The sequence below is a fragment of the Rattus norvegicus genome, chromosome 13 (assembly GCF_021556685.1).
Source record: "Rattus norvegicus strain SHRSP/BbbUtx chromosome 13, alternate assembly SHRSP_T2T, whole genome shotgun sequence".
In the NCBI taxonomy this organism is placed as follows: domain Eukaryota; kingdom Metazoa; phylum Chordata; class Mammalia; order Rodentia; family Muridae; genus Rattus; species Rattus norvegicus.
This window is the reverse complement of record NC_141546.1, coordinates 86,391,180-86,414,405: the sequence shown is the minus strand read 5'-3', so window position 1 is coordinate 86,414,405 and position 23,226 is coordinate 86,391,180. Positions and strand designations below refer to the sequence as shown.

Genomic DNA, 23,226 nt, shown 5'->3' with positions numbered 1-23,226 from the left:
ATTCACATCCTCATCATTGCTGGGACTTCATCCATTGGTCACAGACGAAGGTGATGTCAGAACCCCGGGGTGGAGTAAGGGTGCCTGGGGTGTGAGCAGGTGGCAGACATTTCTAGAGATCAAAATTCTAGGATGGGACAGAGACCTGAGGCTTTGCCTGTGAGCATGCCCGGAAAGGACCATGCAGAACATACCCAGGGTAGGGGATGTCTTTGACGACTCTGGCATCTTGGTCCTTCACTGAGCCTCGGTCGCTGTACATTTGAAAATGAGGACACAGACCAGGTGACTTTTGAGTTTCAGTTTCTTTGTCTGTAAAAGGGTACACGGCTGTCCACGCCACACAGCTGCTGGAAGTTTCCAGTACAGTCAAATTAGAAACACTTTGCAAACTAAGGCACTGGCTTCCCCTAAAGGAGGTTATAACCACACTGCCCTACCTGAGGGCTCTCAGAGCTCTAAGTATCTGGGTCCTTGCCTGGGAGCAAAGAAGGGATCACAGAGAAACTCAGTACATACATAGCACTTGTGACTTACCCAGTTCAAGGGGCAAGACAGAAATCAGACAAAAAGGGTTTTATCTGTTTATTTAAAAACAGAATATCATTTTATGTACAAATATACATATATTTACATGAAATATACACACTAAGACCCCAGATCCTTGGGGTCCATAAGTCCTGGGTTACTTGGGGATGAAATGAGAGCTTCTCCTTCAGACCAGCAGATTTCAGGCCACACAAGGTTTGGATACTAAATCTCCGTATTCTGGCTGCAAACGTTTGGGCTAAAAAAAACAAAACAAAACCCTAACATCTAACCCCAGGTCCCACACGTACAAAGTGCCAGAGAGCCCCAAATGACTGACTCAGAAACCCCTGGGGAAGGACCTGTTCTCACCCTCACCCATGACACCCCTTTCTCCTCACCTGAACTTCCACCTTCCCACTACCCTCTGCCCTCAACACAACTGAACCAGGAGCCCTTGACACCAAGTCCCAACTCCGTGAAGGCACAAACCTCTGTAGACACAGCTAGGACAAGATCTGAGGAACCATGGGAGTCAAGCACCTTATCCCTAACCTCCTATCCAGTGTTTGTACTTCACACCCCAAGCTCCAGGCTCCTTCAGCTGTCAGCTCCTTCCCCAGAACCTCTCTGGGTGAAGGCATCCTTGGAAGAGAACTTTCCAGAACCACAGGCATTAATCTCTGCTGTGGGGGTCTGCTAAACGGTTTTCTTGAATGCCTGTGTGGGCTGGCCTTGCTGTTTAAAGCCCAGTTTTAAAACAAACAAACAAACAACAAAAAAATGCACATAAATCAATAAAGCTTTTTGTTTGTTTGTTCTAAATTTTCTTTTTCTCTTATTAAGGGAGTCTGAGCAGAACTCAGGAAGCTCCCTTGGAGTTGAGTTTACAGAAGGTATGTCCATGGAGCAGGCCCACAGACCACCAGAGGGCAGAGGGCTTCTGTAACAGTTCTGGCCTCTGGCAGACCCCTGGATGTCTGCTTTACACTTATTCCCAAGGGGTGGGAACACAGATCCCACACGTTGGAGGTCAGATTCTAGCTCCAGTTATGCCCGCACACCTGGATCTGGCGACAGTCTCCACCTCTCACTTCTAACCTCTGCCTCGCTAATACTGCTCTGGGGTCTGAGGAATATCCCTGCCTCTGCAGGCAGGGGTCACACGTAAGGCACACTACTCACAAACCACACCCTAGTAACGCTCTCGGCACACAGCCACAGATCCTGTGGCACACATATATCATTCACTTGGACTCTTACCATGACAGGATGGTGCATAGGATGGACAGTCACCCCTTCATGCACATACAGTCCATGAATGTTCACACACACACACACACACACGGAATGACCTACACTCAATGGTGGGAGGCACTCAACCAGCGGAGCCCTCCTGATGAACAGCAGGATTGGAGGTAAAAGTGGAGCAGTCAGTAGGGTGGGAAGTACCTTCCTAAAGAAATGCAGGCATTTAAGGGTGTTTGCCCTAAGAAGAGCTGAAGTTCCCCCATGGAAGCAGAAGAGCCAGGCCTCAGGGAGGGAGGCAGGCCTGGGTCAGACCAAGTGCCCTCGCCCGTTGATGTAGATACCATTGCCTGTAGGTTTGGCCCTCAGGGTCCCATTTTCCTGAACAAAATGGTTCATGGCCTGTTTGATGCCTTCATCCTGATCGTCCTCCTCCTCTGTCCGCCCCGAGCCTGGGGAGAGCAGTTCAGTCTGTGTTTCGATCTCTCTCACTGTGGTCAACGTGGAGTAGCTGCGGCCCTCTGGCTCTTCACTCTGGAGACCAAGGGCAGAAGACAAGTCAGGAATCAAGATCAAACAGGCCAGGTAGGGCTGGGTTGTGATAGGGTCAGAGGTCAGGTAAAGCACGGGTAATGGTTCTGCCAGAGGTATAGGGGCTTGGAAATTTGGGGTTGGGGCGGGGTGGGGAGAACAAGTGTTATACATAGGGGTGGGGACACAGAGAACAAAGGCATAGCAGAAATGGGGGGCGGGGTGCGCATGTAAGCCAGGGATGCAATTGTGGGGGAGGGCTGCTGTCACACCACATCTGGGGCCAGGAGAGGGGCCTGAGGAGAGTGTTGGGCACCAGTGGGGCCGGGGGGGCCTCACCATCACAGAGCAGCTACTGTTGTCCTTGAGACTATCAGGGTGGCCCTCCGCTCTCAGCCCTACACTCTCCTCCGGCTGCAGGGGCCCAGACATAGGGGAGGAGTTAGAAGAGCCCTCAATCTCTTCCCCTCAGCCTCCCTTCGCTTTCCTCATCCTCCAGAAGTCTCTTCCCTGATCATTTTCCCCCAACCTTTAGCTCCATATCTGACACAAGCATCTTTCATCCCTCACTCTCAAAACCCACCCTGGCACCAGCACCGGTGGTGAATTCCTAGAGCAGCCCCCATCCCAGTGCTAAGAGGGTCTTGCAAGCAGGAGTGCTGGCAGTCCCAGAGCATCAATCTACCCCCACCTCCTACCCCCAGCTAATACCCAGCCTCAGCTCAGCTCCAGCTAAGAGTAAGCAGCCAGACCTGGTACATCTACAGAGGAGCCCAGACTCAAAGCAAACTTGTGCGCCCAGGCCCCCAACACACACCCAACTTTAGCACACACCTGGCTCCTAGGGTCCGTGTGGTGAGAGTGCAGCCTCCGGATGGAGTTCTCCCTGGTCAAAGTCAGCTCCTCCTCGCTGGGAAAGACAACCCCTTGTCAGGAAAGGACAGCAGTGACAGCCTCCTAAGATGAGTCTAGCCTGGCTGATCCTATGTGAGACCGCTGAAGGGTATGATTTCCTAACTATGCCCTCGAAGGTGAGCGTATGTGGCTGCAGATGACAGTGTGGCTGGAGAGCAGGGGTGTGCTACGGAGTGCTAAAGTGTGCGTGGTAGGTGACACCTGGGGGATGTGGATCTGTGCTTCTCTCACGCATGTCTCCTCACTGGTTGTGCTCCGGGTCCCATGTCTTTCTTATTTCCCCAAAGACTCTGCCCACCTCTGCTGTACAAGCTGTCCAGCTGTCACTAGGCCACACGGCCTTCTTTCTCCTCTGTTCTGACTCTCCTCCCGCTTTATTCCTTTTTGTTCTCAGCTCAGGGCCACCCACTCAGAGGAGCCGGGACTCACTATTTCTGGGTCATCTGCTGGGCTTTGCGGCGATGATATCGGGACATGAGCACCACCACCACCACCAGGAGACAGAACAGGAGTGCAGCAATCACACCCACTACGACCACTGACGCAGACACCAGATCCACCTGCTTTCCTGGATCCTCAGGGTCTGCTGGAGACAGGCCAGTGTCTGAGATGCAGGCCCCATCCTCCCCTGACCCACCCCAGACCCTATTGCTACCCACATATCATCCTCACAAACCACATCCACAGCTACCCACTCAGCTTAATCCTCTCCAAAATATAACATCCGTCATCCCCAAAGACATTCTTTCCCATTTCTTTCTCTGTCTTGCCTCCCGTTGATGACCCCCCAGCTCTGGACTCAGAATCCTTGTCTTTGTTCTCCAACCACTGTGCTTACCAAGAACTTCTACAGTGACTTGAGAAGCCCTCGAAGAAAGTTCGTTGCTGACGTGGCAGACGTAGACACCACTGTGCTCAGTAGTCAGTGGGGGGAAGCCCAGAGTGTCCCCTTTCACTCGCACCCCACTAGGCAGAGGTCCATCCAGCCTGAAGGACAGGGAAGCTGAAGGGTGCTGGCTGGGGCAGGCTAAGGCTGCCACCACCCAACGTGCCCAGGCAGCTCTTCATCCCCCTCCCCCATGACGTCACCCAAAGCCTCGGGCTGTTCCCACGGTGCCCCTCCCTACCCTAGACAGGTCTAGGCAGAGGCCCTTTCTCCCTGCCGCCCAGCCTGACCCGGGCACCCCCACACACACTTGGGGAAGATCCACAGGCATGCCATTCCACATGCTCCCACAGGTATCCTGTCACCCAGCACCAAGTAACAGGTATACATGCTATAAAGTCCACACAACAGGACACTCCATTCCTAGCTGGGCTCAGAGGTACTGGGAACCTGTGACTGCATGCTCCAACACCCATGATATTGGATGGTGGAGTAAACAAACCTAGCCACTAGGCACAAGGCCATAGATATCATGTGTCTACATTAAGAACATGTCTATCATGGGCTCATACACATGGGTATCCTATCCCTTTCTGGAAAAATGGCTCGGACTCTTGAAGGAGCTGGTGGGAGTGGGTCTGTGTTTCTGAGGTGCTGGCAACATTATGGTTAGAAGTAGCGTGGGCGCGACAGTAGTCAGTTTTCTTTGTGACACACGCGCTTTTAGCCCTCACAAATACATAAAAGATTACTATTTAATGTAGTTATATTTCATCATTTAAAGTTAGGGCGAAAAGCCAAGATACCTACACATTCCCTATGGGCAGTCACCACATATTTCCTGGAACAAGCCAGTAATATTTGCTGACTATACATATTTTTATATTGGTCTGAATATATGCCCCGACTTATCTAGGGCTCAGAATATGTGGTCCTTGCTCATAATGAGTTCATCCTGGCCCTGAAAATAGTGGGCCTGACTCTGAAAAGGCCAGAGTGCTAGGCCCTTCTCCCAGCACAGGTCCTTACCGTGTCCAGTTGTATTTGGGAGGGGGCTGTCCTTCACTCAGGCATTTGAGTGTGGCTCCTTCTCGGCCAACATGCCATAAGTTTTGGTCCTCAAGGCCCCTCACAGAGGCTTCCGCAAGGACTGGAGTGGGAGAAGGGAAGAGAAAGAACAGAAGGATTCCTTTAAACCCCTCCTCTTCCCCTGCTGGAACAACCTCCCCCTATCCTCATCCACAGCTCCCGACCACACTTGATCCCTACCCCAAGCTCAGAGTCTATTCTGGTTGACCTGTGCCATAAGGCCATAAGACCCTTGAGGTGATGGAGTTTCACACCGGGGACCTCCTGTGGCATCTAGCACAGTGCTGCTCACAACGTGGGTGCTCAATGGCTGCCGAACGACCCAGCAGTCTGTTCATTTTCTCGGCGAGCATTTGCTGATTTCCTACTCTGGGCCAAATGATATTTTAATTCGGGTGTGGAGTCTATCTCTGGGAAGCCTTGTAGGATTTAGGATCTGCGAGATGCTTTGCGCTCACAGATGCTAATTCTCATCAGAATCCCACGAAGTTGGCATAATTACACTCATCTGCTTGTGGAGGAAATGGAGTCTAACCAGATTAAATAAGTGTTGGCAAACAGCAGGATAGGGGCCTGTCCCAAGCCTGCCTCCAAACTCTAAACTCTATGCTTTGCAAACACTTTCAATTCCACACTTCTATTTTATTCTCCCATCTACACTGTGGAAACAAGGCAGTCTCTCCTGTAAAGGTCACAGAGACGCCAGGCGGTGGCAGTGCACACCTTCAATTCCAACACTCAGGAAGCGGAGACAGGTGGATCTCTTGAGTTTTTAGGCCAGCCTGGTCTATGAGAGTGAGTTCCAGGACAGCCAGGCCTACATAGAGAAACCTTCCTTCAAAAACAAAACAAAACAGAACTCTCACAAAGACCACAATGATTTTCCCAGGACCTCTATCTTGACCCCCCCCCACGTCTTCTACCTTTGGATTAGACTTAGACTCAGGCTGACCTTCCTGCCATAGGTTCAGGGTCATAGTGTCTTAGCATTATTTTAGAACATAGGGATATCTCACCCGTAGCATCTCAATACTCACAGGCCACTTGGAGGGTGTGGGTGATTCTTTGGTCCTGGAGCAGGCCAGGGTGAGACACCACACAGGTCAGTGGCTGCCCATTCATGCTTCGGCTGGGCACCAGATGAAACTCTGAAGTGACGGCAGCTGAGCGGGAGTGCTTGAAAGAGCGGCTGGACTGTGTGCCTTTGACCTCTGTGTCCCAGGTCACACTGGGAGCTGGGCTGCCCTCAGCAGTGCAAGAGGCTGCCAACGTCAGGCCCTGGCCTTCTTCTAGTGGTGGACCAGGATTCAGGGAAGGCAGGGGAGGCACTGTGGGGGAGCGGGAGTGTGAAAGACCTTCACAGTCACAGTCAGATACCATTCCATCAGTCTAACCCAGTTGCAAACTTCAGCTCCTCTTTTCTTTCTTTTTCAAAAGAACACTTATTTATTTAATGTACTTATTTATTTTATGAATATGAGTACACTGTTGCTCTCTTCAGACACACCAGAAGAGGGCATCAGATCCCATTACATATGGTTGTGAGCCACCATGTGGTTGCTGGGATTTGAACTCAGGACCTCTGGAAGAGCAGTCAGTGCTCTTAACGGCTGAGCTACCTCTCCAGCCCATACTCCCGGGTTTTCTCATCTCACCAATAAATGTGCCAGATCAGTGGTATCATTTTAAGTGACTTTACATCTTCACTATTAGATTTTTTTCTACAATGTGTAGGTAATTATTTTCTTTTCTTTTCTTTTTTAAAAATTTATTTTATACATATATATACACACAGACACACATATACACATGTACACTGTAGCTGTTTTCAGATACACTAGAAGAGGGCATCTGACCTCATTACAGATGGTTGTGAGTCACCATGTGGTTGCTGGGATTTGAACTCAGGACCTCTGGAAGAGCACCACTGAGTCATCTCTCTAGCCCTTCTTTTCTTTTTCAAGACAACGTTTCTCTGTGTACGTAGCCCTGGCTCTTCTGGAATTCCTCTGTAAACCAGGCTGGCCTCAAACATAGGTCATTTAAAAAAATAAAAATAATTTTAAAACTAATTAGATACTATCTATGTAATAATAACAATAATAACCACTACTAACTATGTGCCAACTATTATGTTAAAACTTTACATACATTATCTCATTTAATTTCGCTAACAAACTAGTGAGGTGGGTATTATTATGCTTCTTCCTCAGATGAGAAAAACCAAAGCTCAGGGAGATTCAGTGGTTTGTTGCAGGTCATCACTTCTTACATGACAAAGCCTAGAGTCACAGATTTTGTTTTGGAGTATGTGTGTGTCTCAAATTCTCCATCCTCCTGCCTTAGCTTCTAGAACAGTGTAAGTATAGATATGTACCACTATGCCCAGTTTCTTCCTCTTATTCTTTAAATCAAGCTTTGTTTTGTTTTATTTTTCCCTCCAAAACTTATGCTTTTAACTTCCACTCAAAGCAAAACCACTTTTATTTCTAGTTTCAAAATAGCCCAAGCACAGAAGTGGAAAGGCAGCTTGATCACAGGTCCAGGTTGACCAGCACAAGTGCCCATAGTGCAAGGTAGTGTAGTCTTAGACCACACTCCCTGAAGGTCCAATCAAAGACTGTATTACCAACCCCTCCCCCAACTCAGATATTACAACATAGCTAGACCTCACGTCCACATCTGGGACTCCTACTTTCGTAGGTTTTTAAATGACCTATGTTTGAGGCCAGCCTGGTTTACAGAGGAATTCCAGAAGAGCCAGGGCTACGTACACAGAGAACGGCTATCTTGAAAAAGAAAAGGGGGGGGGGGGATTACCTACACACATTTCAAACCACAGAGCCTAGGACCGTGAAGGTGGCTCTGAGTTGGTGTCTTGTGTAGAACTGAGGCAGGAACCAGTGAGTGCCGCTTGGAAAAGAGCAGAAGTAAGTGGAGTCTGGCAGAAGTCCTCAGCTCTTTGAAAAGCTATGCAGAAGACAGAATAAACCCGTGCTGCTCCAGATGGACAAGGGTGCACGGAGGGAAAACCGGCCCATCAGAAAGACAAACTTCCTCATATGCGGATTATACCCCAGCTTTGGCCGCTTTTGGAGAGAATTTCTGGATCGGGTAGGAGGGGCTGGATAATTTTCCCTCTCCTCTATAGATCCTCATCTTTTATGTCTGCCTGTACTGCCTCTGTCTCATCCATCTCTGCAGTCCCGTTCTGTCTCCCTCTTCCACCCACTCAGCAATACTGATCATACCTAGTTGGCTCCACTCACCCAGAACACGAAGCCGCATCCGTGCCTGAAAGCTGCCGGCTGGGAAGGTGCTGACTCTGCATTCGTACTCGCCCTCATCTGCTTGCACAGCATTGCGCAGGAGGATGGAGCCGTCTAGAGGGTCTCGTGGGGGTGGTGGTTGCTCCACGCGGTCCTCATAGGCAGGGCTCACATGAAGCCCGTATTTGGAGTGCAGCAGGGCCAGCTCCCGGGTGCCTTCGTTTGGGTCCACTCGAGCCCATGCCACCTGCCCCACCTGTTCATCGGGATCCCCTCGGTAGAAGCAGGGCAGTTTTGCGTCCTGGCCCAGCACCACTGTCACTAAGTCCGAGGTCTCCAGCTCACCCGCGGAGTATCGGCCTGCAGGGGGCAGACAGAAGCAGTCAGGCTGAGGGGGACAAGTCGGGACCAATGGAATGCATCCAGAATGATAATGACAGCAAAAGCTGCCGGAACTCCTGGAGTGGTTTGTGCTTGCAAAGCACATTCAGTCCATTACCTCATTAGATCCACACTGCATTCCCAAGAGGTAGGCGTTATTATCGCCGTTTAACAGAGGAGGAAACTGAGATCCAGAGAGGGGAAGTGGCTTGCCTACGGCCACACAGATGAGTTACACATGGAAGAGTCAATCTTTTGCAGCCTAGGATTCTATTTGAGCAAAGTGAGAAACTAAAACAGAAGCAGGGATGGAGCTACTGTCCTGAAGGAGCTCACAGGCTTCAAGGAAATGGAATCCCTGTGCACGGAACCAGGAAACCAAGGACAAATTTCTCAAGGAGGTTCAACACTTTTGGAAAGCATGGCAAGGAGTCATAGAAAAGGCTCAGAACATTTGGTGCCTGGAATGAGACATGTTAGGAGGGTAAGGTCCATTCTCGGGAACATTTTTCACATGGCTTGAAGATGAGAGACCTAGATTCCCAGAGAGAAGGAGGTATTCTATGTGGGAGGAATGGCATGAACTGAAGTCTGGGGGTAGGAACCAGCAAGTCACTAAAGACAGAAAGAGCCTCCAGGTCAGGGGACTGGAGAGATGAGGTCAAGGTAGGCACAGCCATTGTGTCATTATGTTGAGCCAGAATCAGAGGACCAGGGAGGAAGGACTGGTGTGTTGGTGATTGATGAGCAGCTGTATGGAGCATTTGAAGATTTTGAAATTAGGTTTGTTCATTATGTAACCTTATTGGTAAATAAAGATCCATTTCCTGCCCTCACGGACCTGAGGTCTGTTTAGGAGGAAAAAATGGCAGAGAGACAATCTATCTATCTATCTATCTATCTATCTATCTATCTATCTATCATCTATCTATCTATCTATCATCTACAGATATAAATACATATGAAATCAACCAATGATTATTTCTTTCCTCCTTTTCCTCCTCCTCTTCCTCTTTCTTTTTAAAGATTTATTTATTTATTTTATGTATATGAGCACATTGTAGCTGTCTTCAGATACACCAGAAGAGGGCATCGGATCCGATTACAGATGGTTGTGAGCCACCATGTGGGTGCTGGGATTTGAACTCAGGACCTCTGGAAGAGCAGTCAGTGCTCTTAACCACTGAGCCATCTCTCCAGCCCTCTTCTTTCTTTTTAAGACCAAGCCTAACTATGTAGCTTGCTGGACTGGCTTCAAACTTACTATTCTCCTGCCTAGGCTCCAGAGTACTTGAATTATAGGATGTACCACCCACCACACACGACTTGAATGGTGGTGTTTGACTTAATGTTTGGTGGTTTGTCATCGGTTGATTTGAGGGATGTGAGAGTCATGAGGTAGGGCTTCATTCATGCTTTGGGTGGAATTGGAGGCCCAGGAGATTTAGGAAGGCACTGCAGGTACAGCATCAAGGTAAGCAAACACTAGGAGGTGGGGAGACTGGCTGCTGGTTCAGGAAGCAAAGAGAAAAGGACCCAACCTATGGGAGGGCGTGTGTGTTGAGCAGCTGTGGAAAATATAGCTGGGGTAGGGTGGGTCCAGATAGCCCAAGACCGCCCATGCCAGGAAAAGGAATTCAGATTTGGTCAAGAGGAAATGGAGAGTCACCAAAGCTTTCCTAGTCAGCAAGGGCCATGAAGCAAACGACAAAGTGCAGTCTGACCAGAAAACAGGTCACGGAAGGAGACTGAGGCAGACACAGTGAACCTGTAGCTGCATCCCTGGCAAGGTGGTGCTGGGCAGATAAAAGGGGGACATTTGGCCACTGGCTGGAAAGAGAGGGAAGGTTCAAAGATAACTGGATTTTCAGGATGAGTAACCAATAAAGGAGGTTGAGCCTGGGAATGCCTATGGTTATGAAAAAAACCAAACAAAACCAGGGCCAGAGGCTGGGCCAGGGCAGAGAGTGCTCTGAGATGTCAAGAGCTCCTTCCCTTTACACATCCAACTGTTTATAGTCCTTGCCTCTAACCGGCACCCCACACACCCTGTTGCCCGTCACCTTTACTCACAATGTACCCCTGCCTGGAATGCTCTCCTCCCTGTGTCTGGCCGCTCCTACTCATCACTGTCTGGAGAACTCCTACTCATGCCTTAAGACTCTGCTTAGGCATCATTTCCTGCTGAGTCCTCCCTCCCTTCCCCCACCTCAGGCAGCTTCAGGTGCTCTACCCCTGTGCTTTTCCAGCACTGGGCTTCAACCCCAGTCATAGCCCTTTGACCTATACATTTGGCTCTCTATTTTCCTGTTCTCCTTCTCCAAGGCATTGTGCTCCATAGGTATCAAAACTGGGTCACTGACCACATATTAAAAACATGTTGGTTTTTTTTTTTTTTTATTTCATGCTCAGTCAGCGGCATGTGGCCTCCCTCCTGTCACATAAGTGGACCTTGACGAATGTTTATTGACTGACTGAATAAACGGATGGATGGATGGATGGATGGATGGATGGATGGATGGATGGGTGGAGCCAGACCTGCAATCCCAATACTTGGAGAGACTCAAGCAAGAAGGTCTGGTTCTAGGCCACCCTGGGTGACAGGGAGACAATCCCCACCCCTCAAAAACAAAAAGAATATACAAATGAATGAGCAAACACATGAAAGATAAGCATCAGGAAGGAAGTAGCCCCAAGAGTCCTTAGTTGGACTAGGCAGGGAAAGTGTTGTCATGGTAACTTTGGGGTGGAGCAAGATAGGCTGGCTATCCGGGTTCACTGCCAAAGGGAGCATCTTCGGACTAGACAGAGAAGAAGGGGCTGTACACAGACATACATCAAGAAACTGAAGCATGGAGTAGGGCTGAGGGTTTCCGTGAGATAAATGAATGGGTCTTGTGGCTCTGATAGGAGGAGGAGAGGGAAGGAAGATGCTGTTGGGAGTTGGGAGGGCCCCAGACTGGACAGGACAGACCTGCAAGTCCAGATACCTGGGCCCTGACCTGCCTAAGCTGACACTGGTCCCACCCAGCCCAGCCTGGGAGTCCAGCTAACTACTTGCACCCCTCCCAGGTACGTCCTCCTAGCACTAAAGGGAGTAAGGTTGTCAGAGAAGGGCTGGGGGTGGGGTGGATAGAGGCTGTACAGCTCACTCTGCTGCAAAACACTCATGTGGATTTAAGTCACAATGATGTGGATGCGGGGCACAGAAACTCCAAGTGCCTGCGCCACTGGAAGACTCAAATCCTTCCAAAGGCTATGTCTATAACACTGTCAGACCCAATATTTCCATCCTTAAGTTATTTATTTATTTTTATTCTATGTGGACGGATGTTTGCCTGCATATATGTATACCATGTGCCTGGAGCCCCTGTAGGTCAGAAGAGGGTGTCAGATATCCTGAAACGGGAGTTACAGATGGCTGTTAACCGCCATGTAGATTGGGGGGAACTGTACCTAGGTCCTCTGCAAGAGTAAGTGCTCTTAACTGCTGAGCCATCTCTCCAGCCTGTTTATTTCTATTTTTAATCCCTGCTCTAGCCCCCCCCACCACCACAAATCACCCAGATTCTGCCCCCTCATCTCTCTTTAGGGCACAGCAGGAATTGGGTGCCCACTGCATGCCTGAGTCTTCATCCTCGATGTCCCTAACCCGTGAAGCTAAGATCCTCATCCTGAAGGTACAAGTCCCAGTTCTGCAGACCAAGAAACCCAGCGCAGCAACAGGGAAGTCCCTCTGGAACCGCTCCTAAAAAACTCACACTATCCTAAAGCCAACGGCTAATGAAAGCATCTCAGGCCAAGGCATGCTCAAGGGCCTTCAGTTCTTCTTCTAAATCTAAAGAAACAAATTAAGACAACTTGAGCCCAAGTACCCTTGTCCTGGGCTAAATGGACCAGAAGCCCAGGCTTCCAAACCAGAGCAGGCCAGAATTGCCTCCTCCTCTCCCCCACCTAGTGCTTGCCTGGCGTCAGCATGATGATGTCACCAGACTGAAGGAGACACACCGCCTGCCTGGTGAGGTCACCTTATGGGCATGTAGTAGCCAGGCCAGGCCAAGCCCACAGACCCTTCTGTTGGATGTTGCTTGCTAAGGCTGGTGGCCTCTGGCTTCTTGGGCACTCCTCCTCCTCCTCCTGACTCTCCCCACCCCTCCTCTCAAGGAGCACCAGGACGCTGGTCAGGGGCCTTAGTGACTCAGAAGCTGCCACACAGCAGCAGGCCTAGCCACAGCCACCACTACCTTGCGCAAGGGAGAGAACAGGCCCAACTGGCCAGACGGGATCCCTGCCCTCAGCCTCCCCCACCCCTGGCCAGGCCCCCTCAGGCCTCTTTGGGGCCCTGCCCTTTGTGTACCCCGCCCCGCTCCCAGACAGGTCCTCCATTCCTGGCTTAGGCTAGCTGGCTACACCCTACCCTGTTCTTTGGCTCCAACTTTCCTTTCTGCGTAAGGCTTGGCTTCTGAGCTCAAAAGGGGAAACTGAGGCTGGCCCTTGCAGATATTCAGCCATAGCAACATCTTTGGGAAGAAGATCTTTTCTTTTGAAGGATTTTTACCCATCAGCATTTTCTGCTGATTCATAAAAGGACGGACACGGGGCTGGGGATTTAGCTCAGTGGTAGAGCGCTTACCTAGGAAGCGCAAAGCCCTGGGTTCGGTCCCCAGCTCCGAAAAAAAGAACAAAAAAAAAAATAAAATAAATAAAAGGACGGGGACACACACACACACACACACACACACACACACACACACACACACACACACGGGGTCTTTGAGGTTCATCTGTGTGTCAAAGGGAACTGTCTTTTGTGTCTGAATGTTTGTAGTATCTTTGGATGAGGGCTAGGCCAGTTTTTCTAGTTCACTTGCACATGAAGCTATTTTCTTGTAAGAACTTGGGGATGTTTCATACATAGATGTGGTCACATTGCTCTTCAGGGAAATATACATCCTGCCTTTTCTATACACAGAGGAAAGAGCTATGTGTATTTATATATTCATAAGATTCATGAATACCATCACATGTTTGGCTCACCCTCTGAGCGCCCGGTACACATTCCTGCTCTGCACGACTCTGTGCACATAGTAAATATTTTGATGTCGTTTGTCTTGGCTTCCCCAGTGTGTGGCTCAGCTGCCTTTGGTCAGTGTGTGGCTCTGGGCTTCTGCCCGTTCTAATGTTGCCCCTGGCATCCCTCCCCATCTCACCCCAAGACTTCAGGGCAGAATCATCTCAGGTCCAAGGTGGAGGTAACCAGAGATGAGGTCACTGCCCCTCCAGGTGATGGGAAATTGCCACTGAGCCTCTCTGACAAAAAAAAAAAAAAAAAAAAACAAAAAAACAAAAAAACAAAGGCTTCCTCTCTCTTGCTCTTTGGGTTTCTACAAAGGGACTCCCACCCTTTTTACCCCCTGTGGCCACACCCCAAGGCCCCCCAGTCCTTCTGGCCCCCCAAGCAGAGTTTCTTCTCTGGGAATCTCTGTCAGGGCTTTTCTGCTTGCCACCACCAGAAAAACCAGCTCTGACTCTAGGCCTGGGGTAAGAGCTGTCTGGTGAGGTTTGGTGGGAAGCAAGGGGGGGGGGGGGTAATCTGCCTGAGGCTAGGGGGAGGGGTCCAAGTTGTCTGGGGTCTCATTCTTTTTTGTTAACTCTTGCCTCCCTCCACCAGGTTCACCAGAGAAGACTGGCCTAGGTGTGTTAGTTTGAGGTAAGAAAAGTCATGAGAGAGAAGCATCTAGACCCCCAATTGCCCAAGATGTCATAAACAAAGAAAAGCCACTTAGGCCCATCCCCTGCCCATAACCTTGGCCTTGGAATTGAGGAACTCAGAAAACCAAAAACTTTCCCTTCGCTTTTACCCACCTCCCTCCCTTACCCCCCACTTTTCCTAAGCCCCCAAGCTTAGCAAGAGCGTCCCAAGGCAGGCAAAGTGCCCACCCACAGATTAATGTGTGTGTGTGTGGGGGGGTGCACATAAGTAACTGAGGGGAAGGAGGAAGAACAATGAGAGAGGCAGCCAGCTCTGCATTAGACCCAGCCCTCAGCCCAGATAAGTCCCCTAAACCCCCCGGAGCCAGAGTCTGAGCCCTGCTGAGTCACCACTGTGGGTGGGAGACCCAGAATTCAGCTTCTCTCAGACTCTTGAGATACAACCTCCCCTCCGAATTCAGACCACCCCCCTCCTCCACTGCGGCCGGCTCCCCCTCACGCCACACACATCACAGCCTCAACCTTCACTTTTACAACAGTTTTAGAGACGTGGGGGGAGGGGAGCAGAAGGCCACCGGTATGGCTTCTTAGGCAGCAGCCACCATGCCTGCTTCTGTTCTGGTGTCAGAGTGGAGTATGGTAACTCCAGTATCCTCCAAAAAACAGGGGTGTGACTCCTCACTCAGAACTTAATTGCTTTAGATTCTGTCCCCAGATCTAGACCCCAGAGTTTCTCTACTCTCTGTACTCCTGACTCAGTTTCCCATCTTTCATTTCCATCCCTTCTTGGCCTAATCTTTATCATCAGTGTAAATTTTGGAGGCTGGATTATGCTGACATTCTCTTCTCACAGGACTTGACCCTCTCAGGGGTTAGCACCCACTCAGTTTGCCTGAGGATCCCTGTATCTTGAGCCCGTGCTCTAGAAGATGGAACGGTGCACACTAAATTCCTCACTGCCATCTCTGAAGCTGGACTCTTTCACCCCAGCCCCATCACTACAAAATACTAGGATGAAACCAGGGTCACTGGGGCCAAAGGCTTCCCTGGGATTCTCCTAGTTCTCCACACTTGGGCGGGGAAGCAAACCTCCCTTTCTGGCTTCTCTAGGTTTGGGTAAGTCCTACGGAAAGGGCCTGCCCACCTCTGTCATCAGGAGTAGAAAAGCAGGGATGGGGCCCCTCCCTTTCTAGGAAATTAATCTCAACAGAAAGCTGATCCTAACCCTCAGAAGACAGAATTTAGAATTCATGGAACAGCTCACTCCCAGGTAGTACAGGACCCAAAGAGTTAGGGACTGGGATCCTATTGGAAAGGAGTTTGCAGATTCAGGCCCCTCAGCCCCAGGGCAAGAGAGGGAGGATGGGGGAGGGCGGAGGGATGGGACCTCACCCGGAAACTCATCCCATTAAGGAGAGACAAAGAGCTGTGGTGTTGGAGGCGCCTCCCAAGCCTGGGCTCCTCTCCCTGACAGGGGTGGGGCAGGGCCCTAGAGCTCAGAGCTCTAATAGCCCTGGAGTTGGGGGGCAAGTGTCCCTTTGCAATAGAGCCAGGGAGGCAGAGTCCTTGGGAAGGGTCCTCTCAGCCACAAGGAGACTGATCAGTTCTTCAAACAGCACAAACACTCCACTTCAAGCCTGGAGCTGGACAACCACAGAAGCCTAGCATTTCAGAGTCAGGTCTGCAGAGACCATCCAGTCCTTCTTGTTCTCCTGAAGCAGAGTCTCTTAGCTGTTTAAAAACACCTAACAAATTAATGGAAGAAATGAGATCAGAACTCAAGGCTCCTGATTTCCAGACGTGAGAGGTGATCAGAGACACAGACTTAGTCTAGGTTCGTAGGCCCATTAAAGACGTGCCCACACATTAGGGGAGCCAGAATGGGGATGATGGAAACTATCCAAGTTTCCAGGGTCCCTGGGACTGGCCTTCATCTCTGTGCAGGTCATTGCCACAGAAGTACGGTGATGTCTGAATAGTTACTAGCTGCCTGGGCCATCCTGGAGCCAACCTTTCTCTTCCGAATAGCTTCTCTCAGGTCTGGATGAAGTCTGGGGTAATTTTCTAGCCAGGAGTTCTTTCCCTCGTCACTGAGCTTCTATTAGAAGGAACAGTTTTGGAGCATGGAAAGAGAGGGCAGGGATAGTACCCTTTATTGTTCTATTGCCAGCATCTAGGATCCTGGCTGGACCCAGTATGCTCTCAAGTGTTCACACTGAGTGATCTTGTAGACTCACCTAGCTATCTGTTTCTCTTGGTTGTCCCCATCTATAAAATAAAAGAGCTGAAGTACCGGGTCTTCTTGATCCCACCCAAGTCCTGGAGACAGCAGGACTCCACTCTTCAAGTGTGGGTTGATGCTACAGCAGAGTGACGGTTGGGTTCCCTGGCCCAGCAGGAGGCCCCACCTTCTGGCCTTAAGTGAAGAGGGTTCTCTAGAGAATGGGAATTAACAGCAGGGTTGGGGGTAAGGGCAGGGGGCAAAGGTTGGAGCTTAGAATTCTGAGATTAGAGAGTAGACCATTGACTCTTCTGTTAGAAGACCGGAGTGCCAGTCCAGGCATCTACGCCTTGTTTTCTTGAGCTTCAGCTGAGAATGGGGGTTGGGAGGGGATCGCCTAGTGCTGCTGGACAACTGACTTTCCCTTGGTGCTACCTACGGCTTCTTGGGCTGAAGATCCTACCGTCCTCGGCCAGACAGAGAGAGCCCTGTCTTTCTAAGGAGAAAGAGTGCTTGGCTCCTCATTCCCCAGAAACAGCCAACGGTATCCTACACTATGCTCCCCTGTGTACACACACTCCCTCTCTGAAAAGGATACATTCCATATATATATTCTCTCTCTCTCCATATATATATATATATATATATATATATATATATATATATATTCTTTTTTTTTTTTTCCGGAGCTGGGGACCGAACCCAGGGCCTTGCGCTTTATATATATTCTAGACAGGCAGAAAGTGTGATATAAGGCACCCAACAGAGGAAACGGCGAGATAATAAACAAATAAATAAAAGTGGTTATACTCCATTTAGAAGGCCTTTTACCTTGACCCTCTAAGCTCCCCCTAACCCATACAGCATTCTATACCTATTAGTGTGTGTGTGTGCCAGGGAAGAGGTACAAGGACTCTCTTGGCTTTCCTGTAGTCCTTCAACAAACACCCCAATCCTGGGGCTCAGACTATTGTCTTGAGAGAACACAGATATGTCCACCTACTCCTTAGACATCAGGGTTCCTGCACCTGGTGAGTAGTGGCCACAAATGTGAGCAGGATCCTTGGCTTCCACCTTTCAGCCTACCTGCTCCAGATGTGTGTGTGTGTGTGTGTGTGTGTGTGTGTGTGTGTGTGTGTCCCCACAGAGGCCTTGGCAAGCAAGGCTTGGGCAGAGGTAGTTAGGGACTGCAGGCACTAAGTGGTCTGGCTTTGGGGCTCAAAGGGGACTTAAGAAGGAAGACTATACTGGTTCTTCCTGAGGCACTGCCGGCTAGTGGAGTGGTACAAAGAGATGGTCTCCTTCACCCAGAGTCCAAGGAAAGGGAATGTTTGTGTATGCGGGGTGTGTGTGTGTGTGTGTGTGTGTGTGCATATATCTATGCTTCTCTCTGTGTGTGTGTGTGTGTGTGTGTCTGTCTGTCTGTCTGTCTGTGCCGGGTAGGGCTCAGAAGCAAGAGTCCTGACGGTTCAGGCAAGTCCTACCTGTAAATGATGCCAGGAACAGCAGCAGCAGCCAGGCTTCAGGGCCCCACATCTCGGCTCCCAGGGACAGGGGCATTGGCTGAAAGGCAGACCTGCCCAGTGATTCTGGAGTTCCACGGAGTTCTCCCTGGGAGCCGGTTCTGGAGCTGTGTAAGGCTCTGACCCAGAAGGCAGGAAGTCAGGCACTGACGAACCTGCCTATCCCACTTGGGTCTCCACTAAGGGACCCAGACCCCAGTTCTACCCACCCAGCCGTGGCTACCCTGGAGAAGCCGTAATCGGGAGCCCTGAGCTCCCCCAGAGCTGCTTCCCACGCCGTGGCCAACAACGAAGGCAGAAACCTGGGAACCTGCTAAGCAGGTCAGAACAGGTGCGTCTCCGGGGGCCGGGCCTGGCACAGAGAGGAGACTTCGCAGCCACCGCCCCCACGGCCTGGGCTAGCTAATGGGCGCCAGAGAGGGAGGGAAGAAGGAAAGGATCTGGGTGCAGGCAGTGGGATCTTATCCTCAACAGGGGTTTTACCTGTGAGAGCATGGGCCTGACTGTAAGGGGGAGTCCCGGCGGTGTGTGTGTGTGTGCAACAAGGAGGGCTGAGTGTCTTAAAGAGAAAGGCACCAGGATGAACAGGGGCAAAAGCCCCTTGCGTGTGAAAAGGAACCTAATGATCTCACAGGTCAGCTGTTTCCTGGGGTCCTTGACAACTTCCTCAAACTCCTGAAGGGCTCCGCTTTGGTGCCCCAGAAGCAGGGGAGAACTGAGGATGTCCCTGGCTTGCTGGTCCCTCATCCTTCAGGAGGCCCAAATCCGAGACTGGACTTTGCCGAGAATGGTCAAGCTCGGTCTGGTGGTCTTCTGGAAGTAGGAAGCCAGTTCAGAGGGCCCTGAAGAAAGAACCTCACGGCACTCCTCTGGCGACTCTCTACATGGGAGAGGCGGAGGAACTGACCAAGGAATTAGCTCTGTGGGTTCTTGGTTTCTTCTCGGAACCTTCTCTCCACAACTTGACACCTGACCCTGAGTTTTAAAAGGAAGAGGGCTTTTTCTTCTTCTCAATGGCATGTCCCCCATGGTCATGGGGAAGGACAACATGTCTGGACTTTGCAAAGGTGGAATTAATTTCACACTATCCCTTTACTCCTTTAACACTCAGACGCACCTCACCACATATTTCCAGTTTGGACGAATAAAAGTAACCAACACGTGACAGCAGGGGAGCCAGAAGAAGGGGGGGGGATCTTTATCCCCTGAAAGAGAGGGGCAAGATCTCTGGAACACTGGAATTTCAAAGTCAGGTAAAAGCCAGGAATGCTGGTGCAGACCTGCAGTCCCAGGACTTGGGAGGTGAAGGCATAAAGATCAAGATTTCTCTGATAGCCTTGGCTACACACAGTCACAGAGTTTTGGGCTATCCTGAGCTATAGGAGGCTCTACCTCAAACAACAAGAACCACACACACACACACACACACACACACACACACACACACACACATTTTTTTTTTTTTTTGAGATAAGGTTTCTCTATATGGTCTTAGCTGTCCGGAGCTTGCTCTGTAGACCAGGCTGGCCTCAAACTCAGAACTCAGAGAACCACCTGTCTCTGCCTCCTAAGTCCTGGGATTAAAAGCGTGTGCCACCACTGCCCATCGAGAACAGAATAATTTTTAAAACACATAAATATGGAGAGACAACCAGAGAAAGAAAACATATGTTAGCTAAGTTTCATATCTGGAAACAGATAGAAAAGAAGAATGAATTATCAACAGGCACATTCCCCAGCTCTAACTGTTAAGGTTTTTGTTTGTTTGTTTTGTAGGTGGAGGCTTTGAACCAGGGCTTTGTGCATACAAGTTCCGTACCCCTGATCCTCGGCCCCTTACACGTAAATCTCACTCATCCCTCAAAAACTGACCCCAAATGCCACATCTCCCACAAAGCCTTCCCAGCTCCTCCCCCTCGGGATCACGCTTTCTCTCTCTCCTCTTCTTCCTCAGCTTTTGCCAGTCTCTTTATTATAGCTTCTGTACCCATAATTTGTGTTCACCTTATCTCCTCAACTAAATTGTCAGCTTTAATACAGGGACCATTGATTGAGGCCTGTTGTACAACAGAGATTCGGTAAACGTGTTAAGCCATGGGGAAGGATGACAGCCGTCCTCTGTGAAGTCCTTCAAAGCTGGGCTGGTCTTCTAATTGTGTCCAGTCAACCATGCCAGGGCAGTTCACAACCCGCAATGGGAACAAAGTGCGTTTTTGACAAAGGCCTTCGTTTCTAAGTAAACGAGTGTCCATATAGAGAAGGTGGTGGGTGGAGTCGGCAGAGATCTCAAATGATCATAGATTACCATACGGTACCTGGGTTGTAATCTGCCCTTCGAGTAGACCTGTCTCTGGATCCCACCCCTCAGCCCTGAACATGATAGTGGCCTCTTCCCTGAATCTCCCTGTCGGTCAGAGGCAGATTCAAGGGTCAGGCTGGGTGCCAAAACACCTTAGTTTTTCTCCACCCCCACCTTGGCAAACCCCTTCCCCTCTTCAGGACTCAGATCCCCACCTATGCCAGGGGAACAGCCCCACCCCGATGCTGCTTTGAGATCCAGTGTGGCAGGGGTGGGGTAGGGCCAGGGGGAATGGGAGGGGGAGCATCCTGTGTTATAATTATAATCATCACACCTTGGATCCTATCACAGGCTTTCAGAGGAGCTTTTTCCTTCCCACGGATCCATCCCTCTAGGTACAGGAAGTCACCAGAGAAGCTGAGGCATAGGGGCAGGAAAGCAGTTAGATCATGAATTGAAAATCCAGTCCGCTTTGACTTTTCCGTTCACAATATACATTCCAAAGTGCTTCCAGGCAGAATACCTCTGAGTTTGTAGATGGTGGGACCCTAAATTACTCACCCCAGCTTTAGGCAGGGGGATCATGGAAAGGAAACAGAACCTCTCTGAGGCGGATATTAAAGGAACAAACACACCCACATCTCCATGGATATGGGCAGGCCCTAGTAAATGTCCTTAAAATGGGGACTGCACTGGCCAGAGAGAATAAGGCCACCACCCATGCCTCTGAGGTAGGACTCTTTCTTTCCTCATCTAACAAATATTTATCTTCACGTCCTCTTTCTCTCCATACTCCTGCCATGTTTCATATGGACCATAGTCCTGAGGAAAATGTTGTCTATACACAGGCTTTTTCTATCCTCTTCTGGGATGAATTACCACAGAAGCTATACCTCAGGTCAGGGGCTATCTGACAATAATGGTTATGGAAGCCATTCTAGACCAAGGCCTATACTCAGAGCTCAGTTCTTTCTTCTCCAGTGACTCCCCATTCCCCTCATGCCTCACTACCTACCCTGTTCCTGCCTACGTTCCGAGCCCTAAGAATGGGAACAATTCAAGCCACGAGGGATGGCATCCTTAGCACGTGAATTTGTCTGTGTAGCATCATTGTGCGTGCCTGCGAGCAAACATTCATTCAACAGACATTTAATGAAAATCACTGTGTCAGACTCAAGGGAGGCAACAGAGACCGTAGGACACATGATCCCTGCCCTCAAGGGCCCCTCAATCAGGAGAAGGCAGGCACATGGATATCTGCAACAAATTACATCCCACTATCACAACTGTCCTCTGTGTGTCTATGTCACTAACATATACGGGGCTGCCTCTGTCCATAGCCACGTGGATGCTATCTGCATGCATCCAAGCATCCACTTAAACTGGTCTCAGTCCCCATGGAAGGCTGCACACCTAAGCCAAACCGGTTGGAGAGGCTTATGCTGAAATTTGTGTTTGTGACAATGGGACCTGAGGTGAGTCAGGGAGGGACAAGGCTGGGTGGAGTGGTGTGGGGGAAGAAGAGTGAGAGTGAGGGTCAGATTGAGTGATCAGGGGTGGGAGGGGGTGGGTCCAAGTGGGAAGGGATCGGGTGGAGTACCAGGAGAATGGGCCTGGGGTAGGAGTAAATAGGAGCGCTCCTTAGTGACATCCTGTTTGTCTGCCATGAGATTCCAGGTCAGGAAACAGGCAGAAACTTAAAGGAGACTCTGGCATTGGGAGAGGGGAGGGTGAACGATAAATCTGAGTGCAACTAGGGAGAAGCCTGGGTGTGGGTGAAATGGTGGTGCTCTGTTTCTGCGCAGCTTTGATAAGCTCTTCCTCATCTGTTCATCCTCCTGTTTCTCACACAGTTTGCACGGAAAGCTGTGGCCTGCTGACTGACAAGGTAGAGGATTGTTGGTAGCTGGGCTTGGTTCTGTCCCTAGGACTGAGGCTACAGAAGGTAGCTTGGTGTCTACTTTTACTGTTCGCCCATAGGATGCCTCACCAGTTATGGAGATGTGGAGAGAGCCTTCCCCCATACACAACACAGGATCTCCAGAAGTCCTTCCTACCCTGAAACAATGCCCTTGCTCCCTGCTTCTCCACCTTAAACCTCACTATGCCCAACACTGGGACCGTGGCATCTTGTGCTCCAAGAGATGCTGTCTAAATGTTGCTATCTGCTGAGCTGTTCTCACCTGCCAGTCAGGCAGTCTCAATACCCAGCCCATCTCTAAATGACAATCGCATTTCCTGGTTGCCTAACAGCATCCCTCAGAGCTCAGGGGGCTGGGCCTGCTTGTTCCTCAAGGGTTCTGAAGTGGGAATAAAGCCACCCAGGAAAAGAGAGGGCCAAACACGTGGCATATTTGGGTCCTGTTTCTCAACAGGCCCAGTTAAACGCAGAGCCTCTCCTCTTCGTTCATTCAGCCCTCTATAAACATACTTCCACATCGGCAAATAGAATACCCGGTTAAGAGACAAAAGCCTTTATTATTTTACCCTGTGTTTATGGATGGGTTGACCACTTTTAGAAGGCTCTAGTTGGCACTGGATGAGAATAGGACTCTCAAGGAAATCAGTCTTCTGAGTGGAGACAATTACAGCAGAAGACGTAGGGTCATTCAGGGAGCAAGAGC

At 50.1% G+C, this 23,226-nt stretch overlaps 1 protein-coding gene across 5 annotated transcripts; it reads right to left on the bottom strand.

Annotated features, from left to right (window-relative positions):
* Nucleotides 1–568: 568 nt before the first annotated feature.
* Nucleotides 569–18,904, bottom strand: Nectin4 (nectin cell adhesion molecule 4). Of its 5 annotated transcripts, NM_001429809.1 has the most exons (10): nt 18,787–18,904; nt 18,265–18,422; nt 8,467–8,826; nt 6,235–6,525; nt 5,138–5,258; nt 4,061–4,209; nt 3,652–3,808; nt 3,142–3,217; nt 2,647–2,721; nt 573–2,310 (listed from the first exon to the last, which is right to left on the bottom strand). In NM_001429809.1, exons 2-10 carry the CDS (start codon nt 18,338–18,340, stop codon nt 2,086–2,088), a joined length of 1,530 nt encoding a protein of 509 aa, NP_001416738.1. In that variant the 5' UTR covers nt 18,341–18,422; nt 18,787–18,904; the 3' UTR covers nt 573–2,085. The 5 variants fall into 5 exon arrangements, with proteins under 5 accessions (XP_087437524.1, NP_001416738.1, NP_001416736.1 ...); NM_001429807.1 differs by lacking the exon at nt 18,787–18,904 and having other exon boundaries at nt 18,265–18,599; NM_001109076.2 differs by lacking the exon at nt 18,787–18,904 and having other exon boundaries at nt 3,652–3,805; nt 18,265–18,599.
* Between the last annotated feature and the right edge of the window lie 4,322 nt (nt 18,905–23,226).